Source organism: Cyprinodon variegatus, unplaced genomic scaffold (assembly GCF_000732505.1).
Source record: "Cyprinodon variegatus isolate N-32 unplaced genomic scaffold, C_variegatus-1.0 Scaffold243, whole genome shotgun sequence".
Classification (NCBI taxonomy): Eukaryota; Metazoa; Chordata; class Actinopteri; order Cyprinodontiformes; family Cyprinodontidae; genus Cyprinodon; species Cyprinodon variegatus.
The window spans coordinates 548,287-571,995 of NW_015150696.1; the positions used below are offsets into that span (position 1 = coordinate 548,287).

General features: G+C 37.2%; 1 protein-coding gene across 2 annotated transcripts in view; it reads right to left on the reverse strand.

Moving 5' to 3' along the window:
- Positions 1-7: 7 nt before the first annotated feature.
- syde2 (synapse defective 1, Rho GTPase, homolog 2 (C. elegans)) overlaps positions 8-23,709 on the reverse strand; it is a 52,854-nt gene continuing 29,152 nt past the window's right edge. For both annotated transcript variants that reach the window (XM_015381855.1, XM_015381856.1), the window contains exons 5-8: positions 19,561-19,687; positions 10,937-11,118; positions 8,430-8,661; positions 8-3,236 (exon numbers count right to left, since the gene is read on the reverse strand). In XM_015381855.1, the coding sequence (XP_015237341.1) occupies positions 2,548-3,236; positions 8,430-8,661; positions 10,937-11,118; positions 19,561-19,687 (1,230 nt within the window). In that variant the 3' untranslated portion in view covers positions 8-2,547. The remainder of the gene's footprint in view (positions 3,237-8,429; positions 8,662-10,936; positions 11,119-19,560; positions 19,688-23,709) is intronic.

A 23,709-nucleotide genomic window follows, 5' to 3' on the forward strand; every position in this document is an offset into this window, starting at 1 on the left:
ATATATATATATATGTAGTAATAATGTCACTTTTTGACTATGCTACTATAATTTTACTATTTTAAAATATGTGCATCAGATCGAATCAATCTGCCTCATTGTCCTTTGGATGAAAATTTAATGCAATCATCAGTTCGTCGAAGTAACAAGTGTTCAAACAAATATGCTTGTATAATAAAATAGTCTTATTTTACACATAAATATGAAATTTAATGGCAGATGAGAAAGAGCCTTGCTTACGTTGGTAAAGCTTTTGACCATGCAACGTTCAGTACCATAAAAACAAAACAAAATAAACACACCAAGGGCACAGATTATCTCAAATATGTACACAAAATAACAATACCATTAGCTCGATCTTGTATTTTACAGCTAAAGTTGTACCATCAGTCCAGCACATTAAGATGTGTACAGGTAGCTCAAAGGGAGATTTAGGTTACTGACTGTCATAAACACTACAAGGTCATCAGAAGTTTTATGTTGTTGTTTGTTTAATACACCATTCAAATATAGGATGAAAAAATAATATACTCCAAGATTTTTAATAATTATATACATATCCATATAGATTAAATACTGATCATTCTGAATCCCTGGATTGCTGAAAACCTTAGTTGCTTTAGGCAGCAAGGTAACAAACGCCAACACGATAAGGGCTGCTAAATTTCACAACAGAAAAATCATATTATTGTCATCTCTTTAACTATTTAGCTTATTGTCTTGTATTGTGGACAGAGGATCATCCACACATTCATTTTAGCTTGTGTCAGAAAGATTTTTGTTATACCTAAATGAGACCATGTAGCTCAAGTTTTCACACTAAGCTAAAACTAGCATGGCAAAACTATCCTCTCTTACTGCAACTTATTTCTATTTACCAAAAAAATGTGTCCAAATCCCCATCTAATAAGAAATCAATTATATTAAAATAGCTATTATAAGCTTGCTTGACCTTAAACATGAGAGATGTTTAATAAGAAAAACATCATGTTTTTTTCTATTCATCATTAACCATTTTCTCACGTAATACGAATCACAAGTTCTTTTTTTTTATCTCTATAAAGAAGGACGACATCACTTCCTGCCTTATAAGTGCATCATTGTTGTATGATATTTTTATACCTCGACAGAACAATTCTCAGTCGTATTGAGAAGGAAATCAACATTAATAAAAGAAAACGTTTCTCCAAAAACTTAAAACAGGCAGTAAAATATGGCTACACTGGAACAATTTGACAACACCTTAGATTTTGATATTAAGACCGGTTTCTGTTTAGTTATTCATTAATTATTCTCTGCTTATTTAACGTTATTTGAATGATAAACTGAATTTTGCTGCATTGCTTGGCAGCCAAGATCAATTGGAATGTAAGGAATTCACTTGGAATCAGTCTGTATGATTCAAATTAACTATATAAAGTGCCTTGAAAACTATACTGTGAATTGGCGCTTTATGAATAAATCAAATTGAACTATTTTTTTGTTAGATATCTGGGTGTTCAGATCAAATTTGAATGTTGCAACTACATTATCCAGCCAACTTTATTCACTTGCAAAAAGACTGACACTCATTCTAGCACTTGATTCTGAAAGCATCAAGAGTGTAGGAAATTTTTAAGGTGTAGCGCAGCTTAGTGCAAAAGGAGGTGGGTTTTTACCTGCTGCAAATTTTTTTTTTTTTTATTGGAATCCATGATTATGTCCATTAAAGCAGTGCTGTGTAACTTTTAGCCAATAGGGGCGCTAGACCTGTAACTTCCTAATGTAGCACCCTATACTTTTTCTTTTTTTTTTCTGTAAAGGTCCCACTCACCCCTCTAGATTATATCCTACATCCGATAACTAAATATATGTCTGATCAGTAAAGCATTATATCTATTTTGCTGCCAAAAAACTTTTTAGGGTTAGCTCTCATGTTTAAGAGGACTGCTGTAAAGTGGTGCTCTACGTCACATGACTCATTCAATCCTCTCACGTTACATAGGCAAGTTTTTGAGAAGGGCATCAATACATGCTCAGTGCTGCATATTGATTTGAGAAACCATTTAATATATCTCAAAGTAAGCTAATACTTGGGTCAAAACCTGCACAGGACTGTCTTAAATCAGTCCCTCAGAAGATAACATGTTTTCATACAGGGTGGATTATCCTCGACGCACCACCTTCACACAATTAAGGCACCTTTTAAACCCTTGAGGGGTCAATGGATTCTTCTAATAAGAAGAAAAACAACAATAACAAAATGGAACAAACCAGGAATAATACAAACAATTCAAACACGATGGAAGACACGAAAAACCGAGGAAAAAAAACAAAACAAAAAACAATGGAATGCCTGTGGATACGGTAGAAGTTGTAGAAGTGCCCTCGAAGTTTCATTTCTTCTTCTCTCACCTTGTAATTTATTACAGCAGCACCACAAGCCACAAGACTGTGGAAACACTGTGACTATTAGTGAAGCACCTTGATCAGTACAGTAGGTCCTCCCCAAAAACCTCACCTGTGTTTATGAGTCAACAAATGGATATGTATGTGCCTGTATAGTAGTCAGTATCCAACGTTGAGCTTGTTCTTATTGAGCTCTCGCTCCAGGTTGCCTATGAGAGTGTCGATGCTCTCCTGCAGGTCTCTCAGGTTCACCCTGTTGCTCAGAACAGGACTGATGTCCTGGATCTTCATGTAAGCCTGGTAAGTGTGCTCCTTAGGCAACCGAGTCGGCAGGATATGGTTAAACACTGTTTCCTCTGCTTCCTCCTCTTCAGAAGCCTGCCTGTTAATTGAGCTATCACTGTCGCCTTCTTTCTCTCTCTCTTCTTCTTCGCCCTTTTTCACCAACTCCTCTCTTCCAGATTCTTTCTCCAAGACAGGATCACAGAGGATCTTCTCCTCTTCATCTTCTTCAGCTGTGTCCTTCTCCTGAACCTCTTCAACCACCTCCGTATCCTCAGAAGGCACATCATCGTAGTCTGCCTCTTCTTTGCTGGGAGGCAGCAGCATTTCAGAGGGGAAATAACGCTCACCACAGCCACTCCAGTCACCAGCGTATCTGTTGCTGGGGCTGTCCAGGCGTCCCGGTTTGGGTCGTAGAACACCCGCTATCTCTGCTTCGCTGAGGTTTAGAAACTGGGGGCGCTCTTTTCTACGTCTCAAAGGAGGGGCTGACAGAAGGTCGAAGGAGGCCGGAGCCAGAGAGGCTGCAGGGGGCTGAGGGGAGCCTTGTTCATTTGGGTCCACAACTACAGTGAGAGAGACGGAAGAGAAAGTAACTAAATTAGATTCTAACTGAGTTTAAAAAAAATTTAATGACAGATAACATGCCTGATTCGTTTCAATACCCAGAAATCAATGAATTAAAGGCGCAGCTCAATAATTTAATCTATTTCAGTAATTCAATTTATAAAGATAAGCTTCCAAACTCCATAAAAGTAACTTCAATGGGGACAGAAATATCTTGTTTTCTGTTAATTTTAATGATAATGGCTGAGCTGGAAATTCAGTTTCTCAGAATATTTGGATAATTCTTAGCGGTAACTTGGCTTGACTTGTCCAACAGAGGCTGATTAATAGTTTTCATAGAGAGGGTAAGCCATAAAAACAGCTCATTGTTAAAGAAGCAGGTCATTTAATGTATGTTTATGGAAAGTGCAATACAAATGATGGTTAAAAAAAACTGTAAATAAGCAGCTTGGATGATATCTGCCTTTCCTTAAGATGTTTTAGGAGCAAAGATAATTCAAGAATTTGGAAAAGATTAACAAGCAGTGGACGAATACTGGAGTCATTGAACACCAGATGTCACAACTGTTGCTTAAGAGCGGTCTTAAGCCACTCTTGAATGAGAGATGACATCTTATCTGGGGTTAGGAGATAAAAGACTTGACTTTTGTGTAGAGATCCTTTTTTTATCTCAGATTCAATAAAATATTGCATTTAATTATTAAATTCTGATGTTTTCAGAGTCTGGGGAAATGCTGAGACACAGAATCAAAGCAGCTTTAGGTTTTGCGTTGTTTTCATTTTCCCCTTCACTAACCAGCTTAATAGACATGCCAATTTCATGGGACAAAACTACCAATTCCTTGTTTAATAACTGTGCTATAACTGCTTGATTGGTCAGCAACCTCAACTAATCTAAACCCCAACAACAATATGGGGGGTTTGGTCAAGAGCAGGATGAATGACCTAAAATAACACTAAACAGCCCAAGATGGCTATTAACGTAACCTAGGCTCCAAAACAACTAAGGCTGATCTTATCCAAGCCATGTTGCAAAGATGTTTCGATTCATGAAAAAAAGGCTCAACCAAATACAGAGTTCTCTTACGTCACAGTCAAAATTTCTGCATCAACAATCGTTTTTATTGCTTTTATGTAATATTTAATCTTTTTTTATGAACCGTTATCCATTATCATTGAAATGAACAGAAATAAAAACAGAAAATAAAACAGTGTGTTTATAAGTTGAATTACTGAAACAAACCTAAGTCAATTTTTCAATCACATTCTAATGTATTGAGATGACCAAGTACGGGCCTGGAATTAGTCTGCCGTTATTTGATTAGACACAGTTTTTAGAAAGCCCTGTCAGACATGCAAAGAAATAGTGATTAAGATCTTACAGAAAATCTTATTTAGCCTGATTCATAATGGAACTGATTTAAGACAATAATCAGAAATCATAAAAAAATAATAAGGATTTAGAGGGAAAAGGCTTAGCTTTGTGTCCAATATGGTTCCTTACATACTGCTGCCTAGTGTGTTGCCTTCCTTTATTTCAATGCAAATAAGGCAAAAGTACTTCAGCTTTAATTGATTTTTTTTCCCAAAAAGTTAAAAAAAAAGAAGAAAACTTGGTTTAACTTTAAAAAAAATAAATAATGAATTTTCTTGATTTTGCACTAAAAAAAACATCCAGAGCAAAATTAAAACAAATCAAAAAACTTCTATAAAGTCTAATTTTGTTTATGATGAAAAAATATGGCATTGAGGAACAGTTTACAACAGTTTAAAGGTATCTGAGCAGAAATATTATAAAGTGAAGGAACATGCCAACTCGGGCGCATGCTGAAATCACACCACCACACGCTGTGATTTTGTTCCCAGCCAATCGTACCGTTTAACCGCAGTTGAGCTAAACTTAAAAATTGACCAAAGCGATCCCCATTTGGTGGTTATAGAAAAAAAAATATATAAGGTGAGGGAAGAGTGAGCGATCACACACAGCTAGCTCAGTGTGATTACCTGTCTGTCTTTTTCTCAGTGTACCCATTTCTTACGGTCTTGAAAAGGAACAAAATACAGTTAGGACCAAAATTCACTGATGTTTTTTTTCTTTTTGTAACATTTTTTTCCAGTAGTCTCAGGGCAGTAATGATGAGTTCTGCAACATGTCAGCTTTTGGCTCAATCACCACAATAGTGCATACCTAGCAGCATTCCTGAGGCTAAAGACTAAAGCAATCACCCCTGAAGGAGAGATTATCTTCCCTATTCAGTTTTAGACATGACTCACCAATGACATGAATAAAATGCTTAATTTAGAGAAGGATAAAAAAAAATAGACTTTTAAATACATAGAGCAGTCATAAGACAAATAATTATGTGGTTTTGCTAATAAAAATTGTAAAATCTTGCCAAGTCAAGATGCAGAGACTCTTATCAAAATGACAGATGCTGGGAAAAAAACTAAAAAAGTGCCTCAGCAAACCATTAGGGTCTGAGTTTTCACACTTTGTTATTACAATTACAACCAAAAATTAGCAGTTTGTTTTTCAATACTTGTACAGTTTTAAAGGTCGCATTTAAGATGGTTAAATTTCTGAAATGACTTCCCTTGGTCTAACCTGTTTTAAACCTTGTAGAGTTTTATCTATCTGCACTGATAGAAATTCCCTTAATCCAAGCCTTTTGAATGCTTCAATGGTGGAAGATTTAACACTATCTTCTGAATATTTCAAATAATATTTTTTGATTGGAGATCGATATTAGTGTGCAGTTATGTAAACTTTTATTACCAGAAGAAATTAAAAAAAAAAGCAAAGCCAGGACTTCATAGAAAAGCTACTTATTCTGTCTTTATGTTGCAGAAAATTAGACAGTAGAAATACCCCATTCTTTTTCAATCTTTGTGCACATATTTTTATGACGAAATCTGCTGGTTTTTAACAGTTTTTTTGCTATAACTTGTTATCTGTTGCCCATGTAACCTTACTGATCTCACACCGGAGGAATTCACCTCCGGATTTAACCCATCCCCTTTGGGAGCAGTGGGCTGCCATTGTGTAGCGCCCGGGGAGCAGTGTGGGGTTAAGGGTCTTGCTCAGGGACCCAGACTGGCAGTCATGGAAGAACCTCTGGAACCCAAGAGCAATGCCCTAACCACTAGGCCCCTTCTCCCCAAAAAATACATAATTTTTAAAGAAAAATATTTTTGTTAAATACATCATTTCAACTCTTTCTATATTCTTGAATATTGTCTTTACAATTATATCTAATTTTGAGAAAAAAAAAGTAAATCTTAATTTTAAGTTTAAAGACTTACTTCAAATTATTTTAAACCACTTGGAAAATTAGTACACTGGAGAGGGACTCTAAAAGTTATGACCATGTCTGCACTTGAACAGCAGAATGTTCGAGCTTAAAAAGGGAATTACTTTAATCTAATGCACACCAACACTACTACACATGCCATCCTCACGCTACATCGGCCCGTTCTACCTCTCAAACATAAAAAAACTATATCACACATTCAATGAACAGCTGTCCATCAGCTTTATCAGCCTTTCACTCGTTCTGTGTCTTCCCACCAGCGGCCGTCGGATGCCCCTGCCTTTGCCCTGAAACACGTGCAGCAGAGGCCTGAGCCATTTTGCTTTGGAGGAGGTTGGTATGTGTGTGAGAGGCGTGAAGTGGCGGCTGAAAATATCCCATAATGATTGTGAAATGTTAGGGTGAAGCTCCGGGGGCTGAAGGGTAAGGTTAAGTCTGGAATGTCTTTAATTACAGTCCAGGCGTCCTCCAGTCCGTTCTGGGGAAGAGGATGGATAGGAGGTAAGGGTGTAAACAAAGGCTGGAACCTGGAATGAAAGCTTTTTGTAAAAGTTATTACAGGCGGTAGCCAGGCTGCATCAGCAAAGACCAGAAACTCATCGCAGGAATTTTCTTAGTCTAAAACTTGCAGCTAACTCCTTTAATAGCTTTTCATATGTATAGACCCTTAAAATAATAGGATTTATTCTGGAATATTTCAAATGTCTCTGATGTTTCTTGCCATCCACACAGGCTTCAATTCTGGATTTGCTTTTTTTCTTCTTCCTTTTCAGTTTTTTTTATTATTGTTCTATTTTAATGACCAAAAATATATAAATACTCAACACATGAAGCAAAAATATCTATTGTGTTATTTCAACATTACCTATAATGTCATCATTTATATTTATTTATGTTTTTGCTTTTTGACTGTATTCTCAGCAGCCTTTTGTTAACCTTTTCTTGCTTTTTTCCACATATTTCTAGTTCACTGTGATGAAAATCAACATTACTCTCATTAGCAATAAACCTATGAAACACAAAGTATTAAAAAATTATTTAATATGCTGTTAAAACAAAGCTAGCTCAGAGTTGGATTCAAAGGGTGGCGGCTATATGGAGGGACAGTCTGTCAAAAATTAAACATTTTAGTTTAACATTAAGTTTCCGTGATGTGATCTAAGAAAGGCTTTTAGGAAAACTGTAGTTAAAAAATAGATGTATGTTAAATTCAAAAGCAACCTGCATCATTCATTAAGTTTTTATTTAGCTGATTATAGGAACTAATAAATAAAATTTCAAAACCCCCCAAAATACTGTTGTTTTAAGAGCACTTAATAAGCATTATGATTGTAGTTTTGTATATCCTGTTAAAGTTTCTGTAAACAAAGCTATTAGCTTTTATCATGAACATTTTAAAGTGCTTTCTGAAATAATCTTTTTAGTTCCTTCATATTTTATAAAAGACAGCTGCAGCTGGTAGAAGCAGCTGTAAAGGCTGACAAATGAGCTACAGGGAGGAAAGCTGGTGCTGTGGACCGCTGCTGGATGACTGGTTTAGCATAGAGAGGAGGGGATACGCCTCATAAATTAGGTTTATTTTGGCTTTCCTGGCTTGGCTCTGATTGGCTCAGCCCACCACGATAAAGCCCTTGTGGAGAGTTTCATCTCAGAAAAGCCAGCAGATGGTGGCCAGTGGCTATCAGCAACTTTCATGCCACTCTGTAACCTTCAAGGATCAAAGCAGCCCAGTCCCACATCAGTTCTCCGTAGAGCCAGACCACAAAGCTGGTAACAATTTGTAAAACTACTCCATAAATAAAAAAAAAAAAAAAAAGAGCAACACAGTTTAGATGGAAACGAATCGACCAAAATGAAAAAATGAAAGGATGGAGGATTCACCTGGCCAGAGCTGCAGCAGGTAGTGCAAGACTTCAATGTGTTTTTTGAAGTGCAGTGCGCTGGCCAGCTCCTCTGAGTCGATGAAGACGCGGTTGGTATGGTAGGACGCCTCCTGACGTTGGCTGAGCAGCACCGGCCCGAAACAGACAGCCAGGTTCTGACATGTCATCTTGTTCATCTCCTGGTAGGACGCCACCAGCTTCAAGTGGTCGAGAAGCTTCCGCAAAGTCATCTGATGCAGACACACACATAAGGGTGGACAAATAAGGCATGTTATTATGCTGATTAGTAGTTGCAGTATTACCACTGTCAGCAGCTGAGGAGTATCAGAGCAAAGCCTCTTCTTCATCAAGTTAATCTGTTGCAGGAACAGGACACAGTGGAACTAAAAAGTGTACATACATTTTGCAAGGTAAAAATTTGCCAAACATCCTTAACAATTTAACCAAAAACTCAATAGGCCTGAAAAAAATAAAATTAAATTTTAAAAAGATGCATTCAATTGATTGCCAAAGCCCCCTCTGATTTATTCTTACATTCTTCTTATTCTTTCTAGTGAATTTGATGAACCTTAATCATCTCTGAATCCCTGAAATCAGGCCATAGTTGCAGACAGGTTAGAAGGCCGAAATTTCAGGCCATTTATTTATTTTTTTTATGCCAGTGTTCAGCCATGAGTGGATCTCTTGCTCTGCTACCGCGACCCCTGAGCCGCCTCCGCCTACACTGGCAGCTTTTTGTTTTTCTCTGCACACCCTGACGTAACACGTTAGTGCACTCAGTCGGTCACTGGTGTCTGACAGTTGGAGAGTAAAGAGAGCAAGAGTGGCATGGAGAAAACTAGAATTAAAAAGAGGAAAGCTCTGGAATATTACTGCATATTTACGCCATATATATTTATCGCTCTGAACTTCCATATCAATGCATGTTTGCACAATGTTTTTTTTTTTTCTCCAACACTGTTTATGTGATCACTGCTGCACTTTAAAGAGTAGAAATGTTCTGAAAGCTGTACAAAACAAAATTTCGTGTTGTATACACTCTGTGTATAAAAAATGGCAATAAAAGTTGGCTAAGTCTAAGAAACAGACACTGCTAAATGTACAACAGTTGGCAGCTTTTTAGTATAACAAGCTTAAAGTTTGAAATGTGCAAAAACATCGATAAAACGGGTAAGGCAAGATGCTGAACTTTGCCTGCAAGCCACTGAACACGTTAAATATCAACTCATTGCATTTTGTGGGGATGTGGTGCATAATATAATGTTATATAACTTTCTATACCCAAGCCATATAAACTACCTGTTATATTTCTTAGCATTAAAACCCATGGTAAAATCCCAAATGTGAAATGGAAAATTAGGAATTATGAAATAAATCTGAATATTTACCCCTTGAAATATCTTAGTTAAGTTCAAATTTGTTTTCCATATCGAATGTGCTCAATCTTTAAAGATTACTATTTATTTTATGATGCAATTAAATGAGAGTCTAGTTAACTGGATGAAGTGTGAAATATTAATATTTCCAGTTATTTTATTTCACTTTGAAGGTTTGGATATCTGTGAACACTTATTTCAAAAGAATGTTGAATCTGCTAAAAAGGTTATAAACAATAATGTTTGTAATAAATATGTATTGTGAAGCAACCTTAGCTTTTACTGCATAAGAAGTATTTTAGAAATACATTGTGATGTAGTAGACTTAACCCATTAGTTTACAATTTCATGGTTTTTAACAGTGATAGGTCATTGTCCTAAATGGGCCTGTATGAGGCGTGAAACTCCAGGGCTGAAAAGTAGTCCCATTCCGACCCTGTTAGAAAGGAATTGATATTGTTTCAGAAAGGTTAGAAGAAGGACCCCAAATACTAACTAATTAATTAACGAGAAAATGTGATGGAAACTGGTCAAGGAGACAGATAGAGGCTTAATAGCAGAGCTGGTAGGCAAGCCTCTTTATTCTACCTATGTCTAGACTAAGAAGGGTGTCTGAATGACAGATGCCTTTTTTTTTTAAAGGAATATGAATATTGTAGGAACTTGAGCTTTTGTGCAACAATTTATAAAAGTTATTTTTTTTGTTCTAAAAAAAAAAAAAACAGAAAATAATTCAACTACACAAAGAAACATGATAGTTGCAGGATCCTGCCTTAGAGTTACTCCCCCCCACAAAAAAGAACTGACTTTTTATAGGTTATAATAATCTGAACATTCTAGTCTCTTAGATATATTGTCAGTAAGCAGTAATGTCAAGTAATTAGCCTCACATTTTATCCCAAAAAACAACAGGTACATCTCTGCAGACAGCATAGCACTGTTATTATCATTATGTGGTAAACGTGCGTAATGTCACTACAACGGTAGTAATCTTAGGCAATGTCATCATTCCACAACTGCCAGTAGTGAAGCCAGTGTAAACGTTTTCATAGCTTCATATTAAAATGTATTTTTTCCCCCCATTAAAGTGTAGGAAAGCAGCAAAGTCACAGGAATATTGTTAACTCACCCTCTCCACCTCCGGCAGGATTTCCAACAGACTCACAGTATACTCTGAGTCTGCCTGATCGTTTTCACACCCAGAAGCTCCCATCTTGAGAGGCCTGGTGGCCATAGTCTCCAGCACTGCCTCGTACAGCTGCTTGGTGATCAGAGGGTAGGGAAGTTCACGCAGGTAGTCCTTCAGTACTCCTGTGGCATTGAAAGAAAGCAGACTATGAACAATATGGCTCACATCTCAGTCTGAATGGGTCATCATGGGTGCATGCTCTGTAAACAGGTGTTTAAGTATTTACCAAATATATCCAAATGAACCACTATTCAAATTATCTAAAGCATTTATAGTAAGTAAAAGAAAAAGGAAAGATCTTAATATCTGATTCAAACAACTTAAGCTTTTGGCTGATTGGGATCAGGACTGTACATCAGATTCTGCTATGATGCTGCAGGAGGGGATGCCATACGTGGCTTTTTACCTAATGCATCCGTTTTTTCTGTATCAATGTTTGAAAATAAATACAGTCCATCCTTATTTTTAATTCTCAGTTAGATTTTAACGTTCCTGCATCTAAACGTTACATATTTGTACAAAAAAAGGCAATTGCAACTCATTCATTTACAGTAGGAAGAACTTATTAGAACAGGTCTATTACTTTACAAGTTCCCTTTGGGGTTTGGCAGATTAACATCTATCATTAAATATAAATTTTTGTTTCAGTTAAAGTACCCAGATCAATTTGAAACATAGAAAAACATTTATAGTTGAAATCATCCAATTTGTTTAATATACATAGGTTCTCTTTTTGTAAAATATGAAATAAATGGCAAATTAAGGGGGCTCCATTGTTTCAGATAGTGATTCTTTGGTGTCTGGCTGGATGCCCGGCTGATGAGGGTGTGATGCATTGGTCCTTAGTGTTTTGGTAGACTGGGGAGGGTCTGGTTTAAGTGACGGAGCATTAACACCTGTGACTTTGGACTCCTGCAGCTCAGACAAAAGCCACAGAACAACATGAAACCAACGCTGTCTGTCTCCACTAAGCCCCTGGCATGTCTTTTCTTCAAAGGCAAAAAAGGGGGGAATTAAAAAAATAAAAAAGCTTTTTGGCAGCCTGACAGGTCTTTGTGGTGAATGTCTGCTCTCATTTTGCTCTACATGAAGCTGGATCGGTTTCCAGGGAGGGCTAGGGGCTGTGCGATTAGCATTATTCCTTCAGCTCGTCTGTAATTCTAATCTTCAGAAAGAAAAGGCCACCTTTAAGAATGCTCAGATCTATAAATCATACTTTTAAATAATAATAAAATAAATCTCTCAAATTTGAACTTTAGTATTTTACGTTTTTTCGCTGTTTTTTTTTTGGTTTATGTTGTTTTTTTAAGAATTTAAGCCAATCAATTATCCATAATCCCAAAGATATTTCCAATGATTCCTTAGAAGAACATAAATACTATTTCACATTCTATGCTTTTATGAAAAAATAAATAAAACCATTGGAGTTTCTTTGTCCTAACTGATACTCATTTGGTTTATTACCTTTTAGAGAGATCTTACCTCCCTTTTCTGACCAGAAACTTGATTGAATGAAAATTATTTACAATTTAACAGGAATATAAATCATAACGGTCTAACTAAAAATGATTTAACTTGCAAAAACTTACTGTTAAATGAGATATCTTTGGGTTGGCAAAGCATTAAACAAGCTTCAGATACCCCTTAACAGCACCGTCAGGTGAGAACCTGAGTTATACAAATAAACCCTCCTTATGAACCTGCCTCTTCAGGTTAATTGCGAATTATGTTGAATACAGAAACACCCAGCTGAGCAAAATAAACAGCCTTTCAATATGGCTCTTATAAAATCAAGATAAACTAAAATATGGACAGTTCCAAATGAGGCAGATTGGAAATACTTTCATCTTGTTTTAGTTATTCTTAGTTTCTTTAAAACAGGCTTAAACCAAAAAGCTGATAAGAAAAATATTTGGAGTCCTTGTTAAAATTTGGAATTCATTCAAACCAAAAACATACAAGAGATTTATGAATAAAAAAAAAAAAAAAAAAAAAAATAGAAAAAAAAGAAAAGGTTCTAGTTGTGACTTATTTCACTCTAAAGGTATTTAAAAGCTACAGAGACTCACGTTTATACTCACGTGTATAATAATGTCATGAGGAAGCTGTTTATAGCTGGTTTTAAGATCAGTGCTATTTTTTTATTACATCACTCTATCCGATATATGCTGCCAATATTTGTGGGCTGATTCTTGGAACCGTTACCGCTTTTTAGCCTTCTTTTATTTACATGATAGAAATAACTAAGTAATATCAAATGTTATGCAGGTATCAATTTAAGCAAAAATAAGAAACTTCTATTAAAAAAACAAACAAAACATTGACAATTTAATGACCAACGGAGGGATTTGCACTGTGTGCATCTAACAAGATTCCAAGACCTGGCTGTTAAATGCATCAAAGAATGCACATATGGGTTGATACTGATAAGAAAAAAAAAACTCCTTTTCAAGTAAAATCCAAACCACTGCAGTCTTTACATGAGCAGTAAAAACTCACCACCACAAAAAAAAAAAACTACATCCTCAGAAGACATTAGTCACTGTGACAACCACAGCCTTTACCTAGGAAATCCCAAAGCAGCAACCCAATCCATTCACGTAACAGACTCTGATTCAGAGCTTCTACCTCATTAGCTCTGAACTCTTGGATCCAGTCTCGTCTACCTGCAGTGATTAGCGTCTCTTTCTATTTATAGACATGCGATTTTATCCGAATCCATGGACATCTCCTTAGGAACACCTTAACACGCTAGCTCTTTAATCCCTGTAAGACACTGCTTTTCTTTTTAAAGGAGCCTGAGGCTTAAAGCATTTTAAGACTAGTTCTGACTGCCTCTTTGGTCCATCATCTGTCAGTTTCTACAGCAGTAAAATGCTCTAACAATCTAACATTATAAAACAATACTTTTGAAGAGGCAAGAATATGTGAATTATATCAGTCAATAAAAGAAAGCTTTTAACAAAATAATCAGAGTTTTACTAGATCAGAGCGTACTATGGTATGTGTTTTCCTAGTAAAGAAATAAGCAAAAATAAATGAATGAATAATTACTTAAAAATTTAAGTTGCAAACATATAATTGGGGGACCAAGCCTGGTTAGGAGAAGTGTGGAAGCTTTTGCCCTATATATATATATATATATATATATATATATATATATATATATATATTTATATTAATTTAAAAATTGCCTTGGACCTTACAATATTACTCAGTTATAGAAATCCAGTTGCACTTGGTATCACTAGGGTTAAGGTCAACAAATTCTAAGCTCTAAATCACACAATTAAAAACTTAGATATATACATCTCTGGGATAGGTTACACACGCTCTTCCATGTTTTACCATGCAACAACATTTATGCATCACTTACAAGTTGTAAACCCATTTTTTTATTGAACTCCTTGCTGGGATTTAAAGGTGAATGACCAAGAAATTTACACATCAAAGAAAATAAGTAAGCATACTTAAGGTATTGCAACAAAAATTTAGATTTAAAAATCAGATCAAGAAAACAATTAATCCCTTCTGAAAAAAACATTAAATAATGCCTTTATTTAGCAAAAATAACTGGAACAGTTTAAATCAAAGATTTTGCTTAATGGCAACTTTTCAAATTGAGTTATTAGGTTATGTTATTAAATTACAGGGGTTGATACTGTCCAAAATACTTTTACTATATATGAAAAGTTTTGAGGTTCATTATCAAATTAATAAATCTAATCTGGATCTTATATATAAACAGATTATATAAATATAATCTGTTTAGTTTAAACGCAGAATCTTTTTGATAAAACTTCTGCACACATCTTCACCACAGTTTCTCTACAAAACATAGATTCTCTGTACTTCCATTTGCATTTGATACTAGATTACACTTTGATCCTGTTGTACTATTACAGATGATAATTTCTCCCTTCAAAAATGACTGATCTACAGAAATGGAAAAGTAAAAACAACCCGGCTCAATGCAGCCTTGGTAGTTAAAATGGATTGTCATGTTTTTGCCTACTCGCTGTACACAATTCTTTAAACCAACAAATAAACCAACAAAAAAAAAAACTGTGCATGGTAAACACAGTGGCTGCAAAAAATAAGACGCCAATGTTTGTCCCATATAAAAAAAGCAATGTTAAACTTCTGAACAGGAAACTTCTGAGTCCTAAAAAACCTTCTAAAAGAAAAAAATAAATCACTGGCAGTGAACATGTTAATGCTTCTATTGTGCTGATTTAAACAGCCTACTATACAATGGGGAATGCATCAACTAACCTTTCTAAGCAGGTGGAGAAAAAAAGTGCAGAATTGAACGCCTTTTATTATTGCTTTTATTTACAAAGTTTACTTCAAGCTCCTCTGTAGCATTTAAAAATACCTGAAATCAAAACAAACCAAAATTCAATATTATCCTATAGAAGCTGCAAAACGCCAACCTGTAGCCAGATAAGTAGATGTCATTTCAGCCCTCCTTTCACAGGTAAACAAACATAATACCAGCTAGGGGAGCCATAAAAAACAGAGACTAAAATCTTCATTAAATATCCCCGCAGTTAGCTCCTGTACTTTGCGATCCAGAATATTTATTATAAGGGTGACTCACTTCCATGAATGCTTTGGTTCATTGCCTTAGTCATATGTGGTTTAAATGAGCAACATTTGATAACATCAATAAAAGCTACATTCATTCCCCTAAATGTCTCCCAGGACTCGCTGATTTCCAAACCAGATAACCGATGAACAAATATCTTTCCACACTGACAGCATTGATGGGATATTTAGGCAGATAATAATAATCAGACCCATTCATCAAAGCAAAACAAACTAGAAGCTAAACAAGTTCACTTTTTTCCCTCCATCCAACTTAATGAATAAAACACTGTTTCAACTTTTAAGGCAGAAGGCAAAAACATTTAAAAAAAAACAAGCTACCACAGCGCTTGTTTTTCTTCTATTTAAACTAAAACTCCTGCATGGTTGAGTCTCTGACCTTCCTTGTAGACTCAACAACAGCAGCTGGACTGTTTCACGTTAAGGCTGCAAAACAGCCCTAAAACAACCTGCCCCCCCACCACCACCTTGCATAAAATCTCTGAAGCCATTGCACAGACATTCCTGGATTCTGCAGTGTTAAAAAAGATCCCTGCAGGAGTGTGTTTGCACACGTGTCTATGCGCACGTACTGTGGTAAAGTGAGGAGAATACAATTCAGGTAAATCATTATCCTGATGTGAGTCAGTGGTCTGTTTACCTTAGCGTCCAAGACGCTGCTGGAGCCTGATCCAAGCACTCACGCACACACATTTCTATTTTGCTACATGTAGTGAGAACCATGTGAAGACTTCCATTGATTTTCAGTCATTTCCAACCCTTTCTATATGCTAACCCTCACAATAACTCTAACCTAACCATTAACAGTGCAATCATATCCTTAACCTAATCTCACATCTTAAATAAAAGAAGTTAGGACCAGCAAAATGTCCTTATTTTGCTATAAACAGTCCTCAATTTGATGGTGAAATGGAAAAAAATTGTTCCCCACTCTGACGCCAAGACAGGAGCGCACGCAAACACTTTCAACACCTCTGCGAGGCACACATGAGGTCGGTCAGGGGCTCAATGGTGAACAGGTGTGCCTACCCTGCAGGTGCTTCACCTTTTTTCACAGCCAAGCTGACAACAAACACCCACCCACTGTGTTCTCTCTCGCCATTAAGCAGTTGGCGTTTGGAGCATATCAGTGCTATAAATGCACTCCATATCACCTCCTACACATAATGGTAGGAACTAGAAGTATCACCACATGAAAGAGTTTTTTTTTGTTTTGTTTTTACTCTCAGAATGAGCTTCCAAAGGAAGCATCAAAGTTACTTATTATTATTTATAAGTTATTTATTTGATTGACTTTTCCACAGCTCCAAATGCGCCACCAAACACTACAAAGCACACAATGCATCGGGGCATTGCTCTACCTTTGACCTGTTGTTCAAACAAAGCAGAGGGTCACTCCTCCTGTCAGTGCTGCAGTCAGCACCCCATCCGGAGAACAAACCCCCGTTTGTTCTCCGTCCTAACTTCCCCCGCTGTTTTGCAAAACCCCACAGTACCTAAGGGTGGGTTGAGGTGTGTTTCCTCCTCCAAACACATGGTGAACCTTTACATAGTTATTAGCTCAACATTTCCACAGAGCAAACTGTGCGAACCTTTTCCTTAACTCTGAAACTGGTGCTCTCCCGTCTTATGAGCAGATTCCAGATTAGTATATCCTGAATTAACTCTTTCTGAGCTGCACTTTAATAAATAGATCAACACCCACAGAGTCTGGTGCTCTCTGTAAAAAGCTTGCCTACTTCCGTGGCTTGCCCAGAGTTCAGCTAATCCCCCATGCGTGAGCCAAATACCATCTGTGTTTGTCCGGCAACAAAGGGGGCACTTGTTAATGACTTTCCATGTCTTCACTGGAGTACTGCACAGGGTGGGGGCCGAAGCATTTAAAGGGGGGGCGAGGAAACAGCAAGTCAGTCAAAACTCCAGTCCACAACCATGCATGGATGGTGACATCATGAGAATCCCTCAACTGGTTTCATTGTTTAGTTTTGTTTTTGTCCTATAAAAATGTCTGTTCCACACATGCATTCACAAAGAATTTTTTTTTAACAGAATCAGCAGTTTGAGCCTTTAATCAGATTTACTCCTTAACCGATCAAAAAGGAAAACCCTGTTTTAAATCCCCTTTGGCCATAAACGAAATAAATGTGAAAATAAGACATTCTGAACTGTAGGAGTTCATGCATCTCAGGTCCTCCTCTATATTTTCTTGCGTGGTCTAAAGAAAATGCAACAACGCACAGAATAAATGTAAGTAAATAGTGATGATCAGTAGTATTTTATTGCCACAAAAAAAAACAGCAAAGCAAAAAGAAAAAACTACTTCTCATGCCAACTTGATGAATATATCCATACGTAATCCTTTATTAAAGTTTCAGAAGTGTGATATAAAACAAAGTATTTGAATTGAAACAGTGTAGATCCATACTTTGAGCATGTTTGGCAAGCTTTGAGTTGAACTTTGACCTGTAGGATAATCCCTTTCACTGCCTGCGCTTTAAATTAGCCGTGTGACACGCCACTCCTCCGAGCCTGTCCACAGACTGTTCACTTTTTAGCCTCTAGTCTTACAGAGACTTTTTATTGGGTTTACGGACTTCATTTTCTATATACTATAAGTATTTTGTCTTAAATAACTTTTATCATTTTGTATAAACATAGTGTATACAAAGCCAAATTTCATTTTGTAATGCTTTTTGACAGTAAGGAATTGTCGAGAGCTGCATCAAGCAACTGCCTACAGGCGCCGCCATGTAATTTAATGTGAAAATATGACTGATTATATCCTAAACCCAATCTCAAACTGCATTAAGCGTTTAAAAGGCATCAACAGACTAATAGAAATAACACAATAAAAAGGTAATAACTTTGATCATCACATTAAACCAGTCACATCTCTTCATGTCTGTCAGCTACAGGAACTCGCTAAGCAGAGAAAATTTGGGCAGCAGGCAAAAACCAACAATCCTCGATGGTGCAGGCCCTTTTTTTCCAGCTCGCTCAACTGTTAACTGTGTTCTTTGCTCTGCCTTGCAACTGCATGTGGATCAAAGCAGGCGTGATGGGACGACGCCTAAACGAGGCCTCTTTCTAAAACCAACAGCAACTTTTATAATACCTACTGGTTTCCATGGCCTTCCTCCTTTTGTAATAGGAAAAGAAAGTCATGACTCAAGTCATTTTGGACTTTTTTTTTGCTCCTTTATCTGCTGAACTCTGAGAAACATTCCTCAGTTCATGAATGCTTGACAGAAAGTTTTGTGTTCTGTCAAATTACACCATTTTGTATAATTTTTTTTATTTCAATCTACAAACAAAGAATCAAATAAATCCCATACTTGCAAGAAAAATAAAGAAGCTCTATCACTAAGCTACATTTTTGGACAATCACCAAAGAGTTCAAGCCAAGCCTTTAGACAACAGAAATCCTCTAGCCTGCAGTGACCTGGGAGGAGACCATCCATAACAAGTTCCAACCGCTAACCTGATGGAGAAAGAATGACCTGAATGTAAAGCCCGGTTTGATCTGTGTGTGTGTGTGTGTTTTGTGGTTTCCTCCAGGCATTGATCTATATGTCGACTCCTGGAATGCTTTTATTGCCAAAGCCACGCCCTCACACATACTGCTAGATGAGCACATGTGTGTTGGTCACACCAGTTCAGACAGAACGTTTACTGACTGAAATCAATGCTAAACCCAGACTTCAGCAGACTAAGGTCTCATTAGTGTTGTCTGTAGGCCACTACTGTCAATCACTGCTGAAAGTTGGTAAAAGTCTCAGTGCTTTTAAGCCAACAGTTCCTGTTGCTCATATTACATTTAAACTCTTCTAAAACAGGTAAAATATCCAGGGATGAAGATGTTGATATTCTCCAAAAGAGTCACTGTATGTGCTTGAATAATCGATTCCTCTAATTAGACAGGATCCCGTGTCGGCTCCGGCTGATCACGTTACCTGTGATGACGTTGATGTCCGGATACATGCTTTCACATAGCTCCGCGCCTTGGCTGTCTCTCTCGAAGGCCTCACGCAGCTCCTTTTTTACCGCTGCAGAGCCGCATAGGCGATAGAGACCCACCACCTGGGACAACAAACACAAAGAGACACATTTTAGTCAAATATTTAAATTGAAAGAAGGCAGAACATTTTAAATACCTGATTTGATTTAGTTGAATCAGAGTTGGATAAACTGAATGAAACAAGTTTTGATAAATGAAATTTATGTGTCACCATTTCCTCCTATTACTTTTATCTGAAAAATCAAAGCTGTTAATTTTATTTCCTTCCCCTTGTTTTTTTTTGTCCTGTTTTGATTCCAGACATAGCTATTGGCTCAACTTGTATAGTAAATAACTGGATATCCAATCTTTCATACTTTTTGACATGAAAACCAGCTCAGAGCTCATTTGCTTATTGTAACAAGAGCACATCTGTGCTAGGTGTGAGGCATTGCTGCCAAGCCAACACCATAATGCAAGCATATTTTTACTTCTGCCTCATGCTAATCGAGGAGGAGCGGATCCTCCTGGATGAAGAGGTCAATGACTCCATGAAGACAATGAGGTCAATGACTCAATGCAATCAGCTGGGTTTCCTTAGATGGAAAGCTCTTAAACAATCTGCCTGTATGATCTGATTGAATTGCCTCTTTAAAGTCCGTTGAGATAAAAAAAATGGTGAAATGGTGCTATAAGGATTAACTAAATTGAATCTGTCATCAAATATTACTAAAAAGGTTACATTCAACCACACTAGCCTCTGTATTTCTTCTACATATTTAGATCCATTTTCCCCACTATCTTGTATTAATGAGTTTTATTTTGGGTTAAACATTTTCAGGAAGCAATAATACCAAACCTATTTTTACAGAAATGTTCAGGAAATAAATCTATTTCTATCTAGTCAGGGTAAAGATCAGCGGTGTTCAATCCCAGCCCTGCAGCTTTCAGATGCTTATCTCCTTCAGAACACCTGGTTAAATAAAGTAATTAGCAGAACTTCACTTGTGTACTGGGGAGGTAAATTAGCCATTTGATTGGAGTGTATGGAAAAAGACCCCTGGTACTGAAGAACAAGCATTCGTCGTTGATAAGGGAAAAAAAGGGGTTATCAAAGTCTTTTAAATGATCGGTAATTAGCTCAGAATATTCCTAGATTGGATTCTTTTTGGAAGTTAATGTGTCAACCTGTTCCATTCTTAAAATGAGTTCTTCTCCATAAATTTTAATGCTAAACAGCATAAAACTGCTGCAGAGACTCTGAAAAGTAATGTGGTAATATGAGTTACGCAGTAACAACCCTCTGAAGAGAGTATTAACTTACATGGGACCCTGGGAGTTCAGACAAACAGGTTAAATTTCCATCCCATAACCCGGCACTTTGTAAAATGCTTAAATGAGAACCATTCTGATGGAAATTGAAAACACGTAAAAGGCTCCCAGAGACCTGACAAAAAAAGTGCCAAATCCTTTTGACAAAGTGTGTCAAAGTTAACCTCCTATTAAGGCCCAGGTGACAACTGAGCATTGAAAATGAAAGCTATGAGCCATCTCTACTTGTTTACCTAAGCCTCCAGACTGTGACCTAAAGGGACTAGAGACACCTGATAGCTGAAACTTGGCACTGTTGCTTTCCTTGTTATACTGGGATTAGGTCTCTCTGCAGACATACCATAATTTCTCCTACATGTGTCTGTCTGGTATGTGGCATAGCTGGCCAACTGGTGTGGTTGCCCCAGTAACATGTTAAGTCAGTGGGCTGTGAATGGCGGCTCGATTCCGGTTGTGCGTACACATCAACACACACCGCCAGTCTTTCCAGGCTCCAGCGTAGGAGCAGTACCATGTCTTTCTGTCCCAACAGAGATGTTGCTGCATAGCTGCCCTTGCAAGGCCCAATGGCATTGCTTTTTTTGTACTTTTTCTTAACCTCACACAAGAGTGAGAGAGAAGGACAGATTAGGCATTTGGCTTTGTGTGTGTGTGTAAATAAAAGTCACTGGACACAATGAACAACAAGTCTATTCAGAAATAAAAAACATGGTGTCTCTCTTTGAGTGCAGGCAGAGAACAGCTGTTGGCAAAAAGAGGGCCTGCTCTTATGCTGCGCGGCTGCCGGGCAACACAACAGGCTGGGCTGGCCAAGACCTATTTGTGGAGCAAATCAGGGACAAGGACCTCAGCACAAAACGGGCTGAAAAGAAGAGTGGATGTAAATCAGGTGGAGTATTTTCCTGCTCTGGTCAGCTGTAAGACTAAACTAAACAAAAGAGAGCTTAATAGAGAAGAAGTAACACGAGCAAATGTGACCAACTGTTTGACTAAGTTTGAAAATCTCTTTCCTCTTCTGGCCAAAGGGAACCATTTCTGAAAATATCCATAGTGCTGGAACTGAGTGGGTGATGTTGCCTTTTTAGTCAGTATCAGGTAAATGTGAATAGAAATCCATTCTTAATATGATATAGTACAAGAGTAGCAGAAATAACTCCTTTTTACTAGAACGTTATGCTGAATACCGTCTCTGAACCACAATATGTTGAACTCTGAGAAGTGTAGGGTTCAATTTGGTTAAAAGTTCTGGTATCGTTCCAGCTTCGCCTCCTGTATCCTAACAGCAAGAAACCACAGGCTCACCAAAATTAAACAGCAGATAAAAATGTTGCCTTGCCCTTTGAGTCTCCATCTCAGCTTTAACATTTAGATAGCAGGGTAAGAATTTGTAGTAAACAACATGATGCTATTAGTCTCTTCTGCCTTAACAATTTATGCAGTTGGTGGTTGGTCTAATGGATAATAGGATATTTTCTTGATATACCTTATATCCACCAGCTTAACATTGTACAAACACATAAGTCTACCTAAACATAGTTGTCCATCCCAAGATGACCAAAGGCTATTTGTCTTCTAATGGCATGTTCCAGCAGGAATGACGCCAACATCTCAATTATAGTCAATCTAGTTTCTTGAAGATGTCTTGAGTTCCTTTATGCAAAATTCCCATTATAAAAACTTTGTATCAGTGATATGTGTCCTGAAGCCTGCGTATGAGATTTACAGATGAATAACAAATTGAACCTCTCTCATTGCCTTTCTCCACCTCTTAGCTAATGCGTGCTCAAAATGCTCTATTTGAAAAGCCTTCCCTTTATGATGTCATGAGGGGAAATGTGCTGTCCAGAAGGGGAAATGTGCTGTCCAGAACGGTCTGTATTAGTCAATCGTTTCATGCTGCGGCCTTCATTTAATGTAATATTTCATGCTCCTAGGCTATTCTTACAAACTCTGACTGGTTGTTATGGTTGCAGGTGCACGGCCTTCAGACGGACCGGGACGTGGAAAGCCAAAACCTCTTGTCAATAGGAGGACTGAATAAGGAGATTTTTGGTAAAGACCGTCTGCCTGATCTGAGAGGTATTTTCCTGCACAAAAAGCAAAAGCATGCTCTTGGGGCCTCATTGTTAACAAAATGTACCATGATATGGGACCTTTAAATAGGCTCCACAATCGTCAGATGCCAATCTAACAGTGTTATTTTGGGATGTGGTCTAACAGGAGAAAACCATCACAAATATGTAGCCAAACAGCTACAGCAACTGCATTTTCTTTAAAATGAATATGGTCCCAAATCTCAAAAGAATGTTTCTTATACCTTGTTGAATTTATACCATGAATAATGCCCTAACAGTACCACCAAGGACTAATAAAGTGGCCTAATATTGTGTATTCTGTGGGAATAGTAATGTAGATTTTATTCATTTAATTTTCCCTGGCCATTTAAGGAATCAGGAAGTTTTTAGAAATCTATTTGTTATTCAGGAAGACCATACTGTTACATGCTACTAGTAAGAAGTTTAAGATCATCAACAAAATATATTAGGACTAGTAGTTTCACTTTTGAGCTGCAGTTTTTAAAATAACTTGAAACTATCCCTGCAAGACAAAGTATCAACATGGAGCATACTCTAAAGTTTATTCCCTAAAGGTATTGTGGAGGATTTTGAATTTTTTAAAAGACCCGCACTCTCCACTTAAAAAACAAAATGCACATGCACAACCCTGTACCTGCTCTGAAGAGGGAATGCCAATTAAACGCATGAAAGAGCAT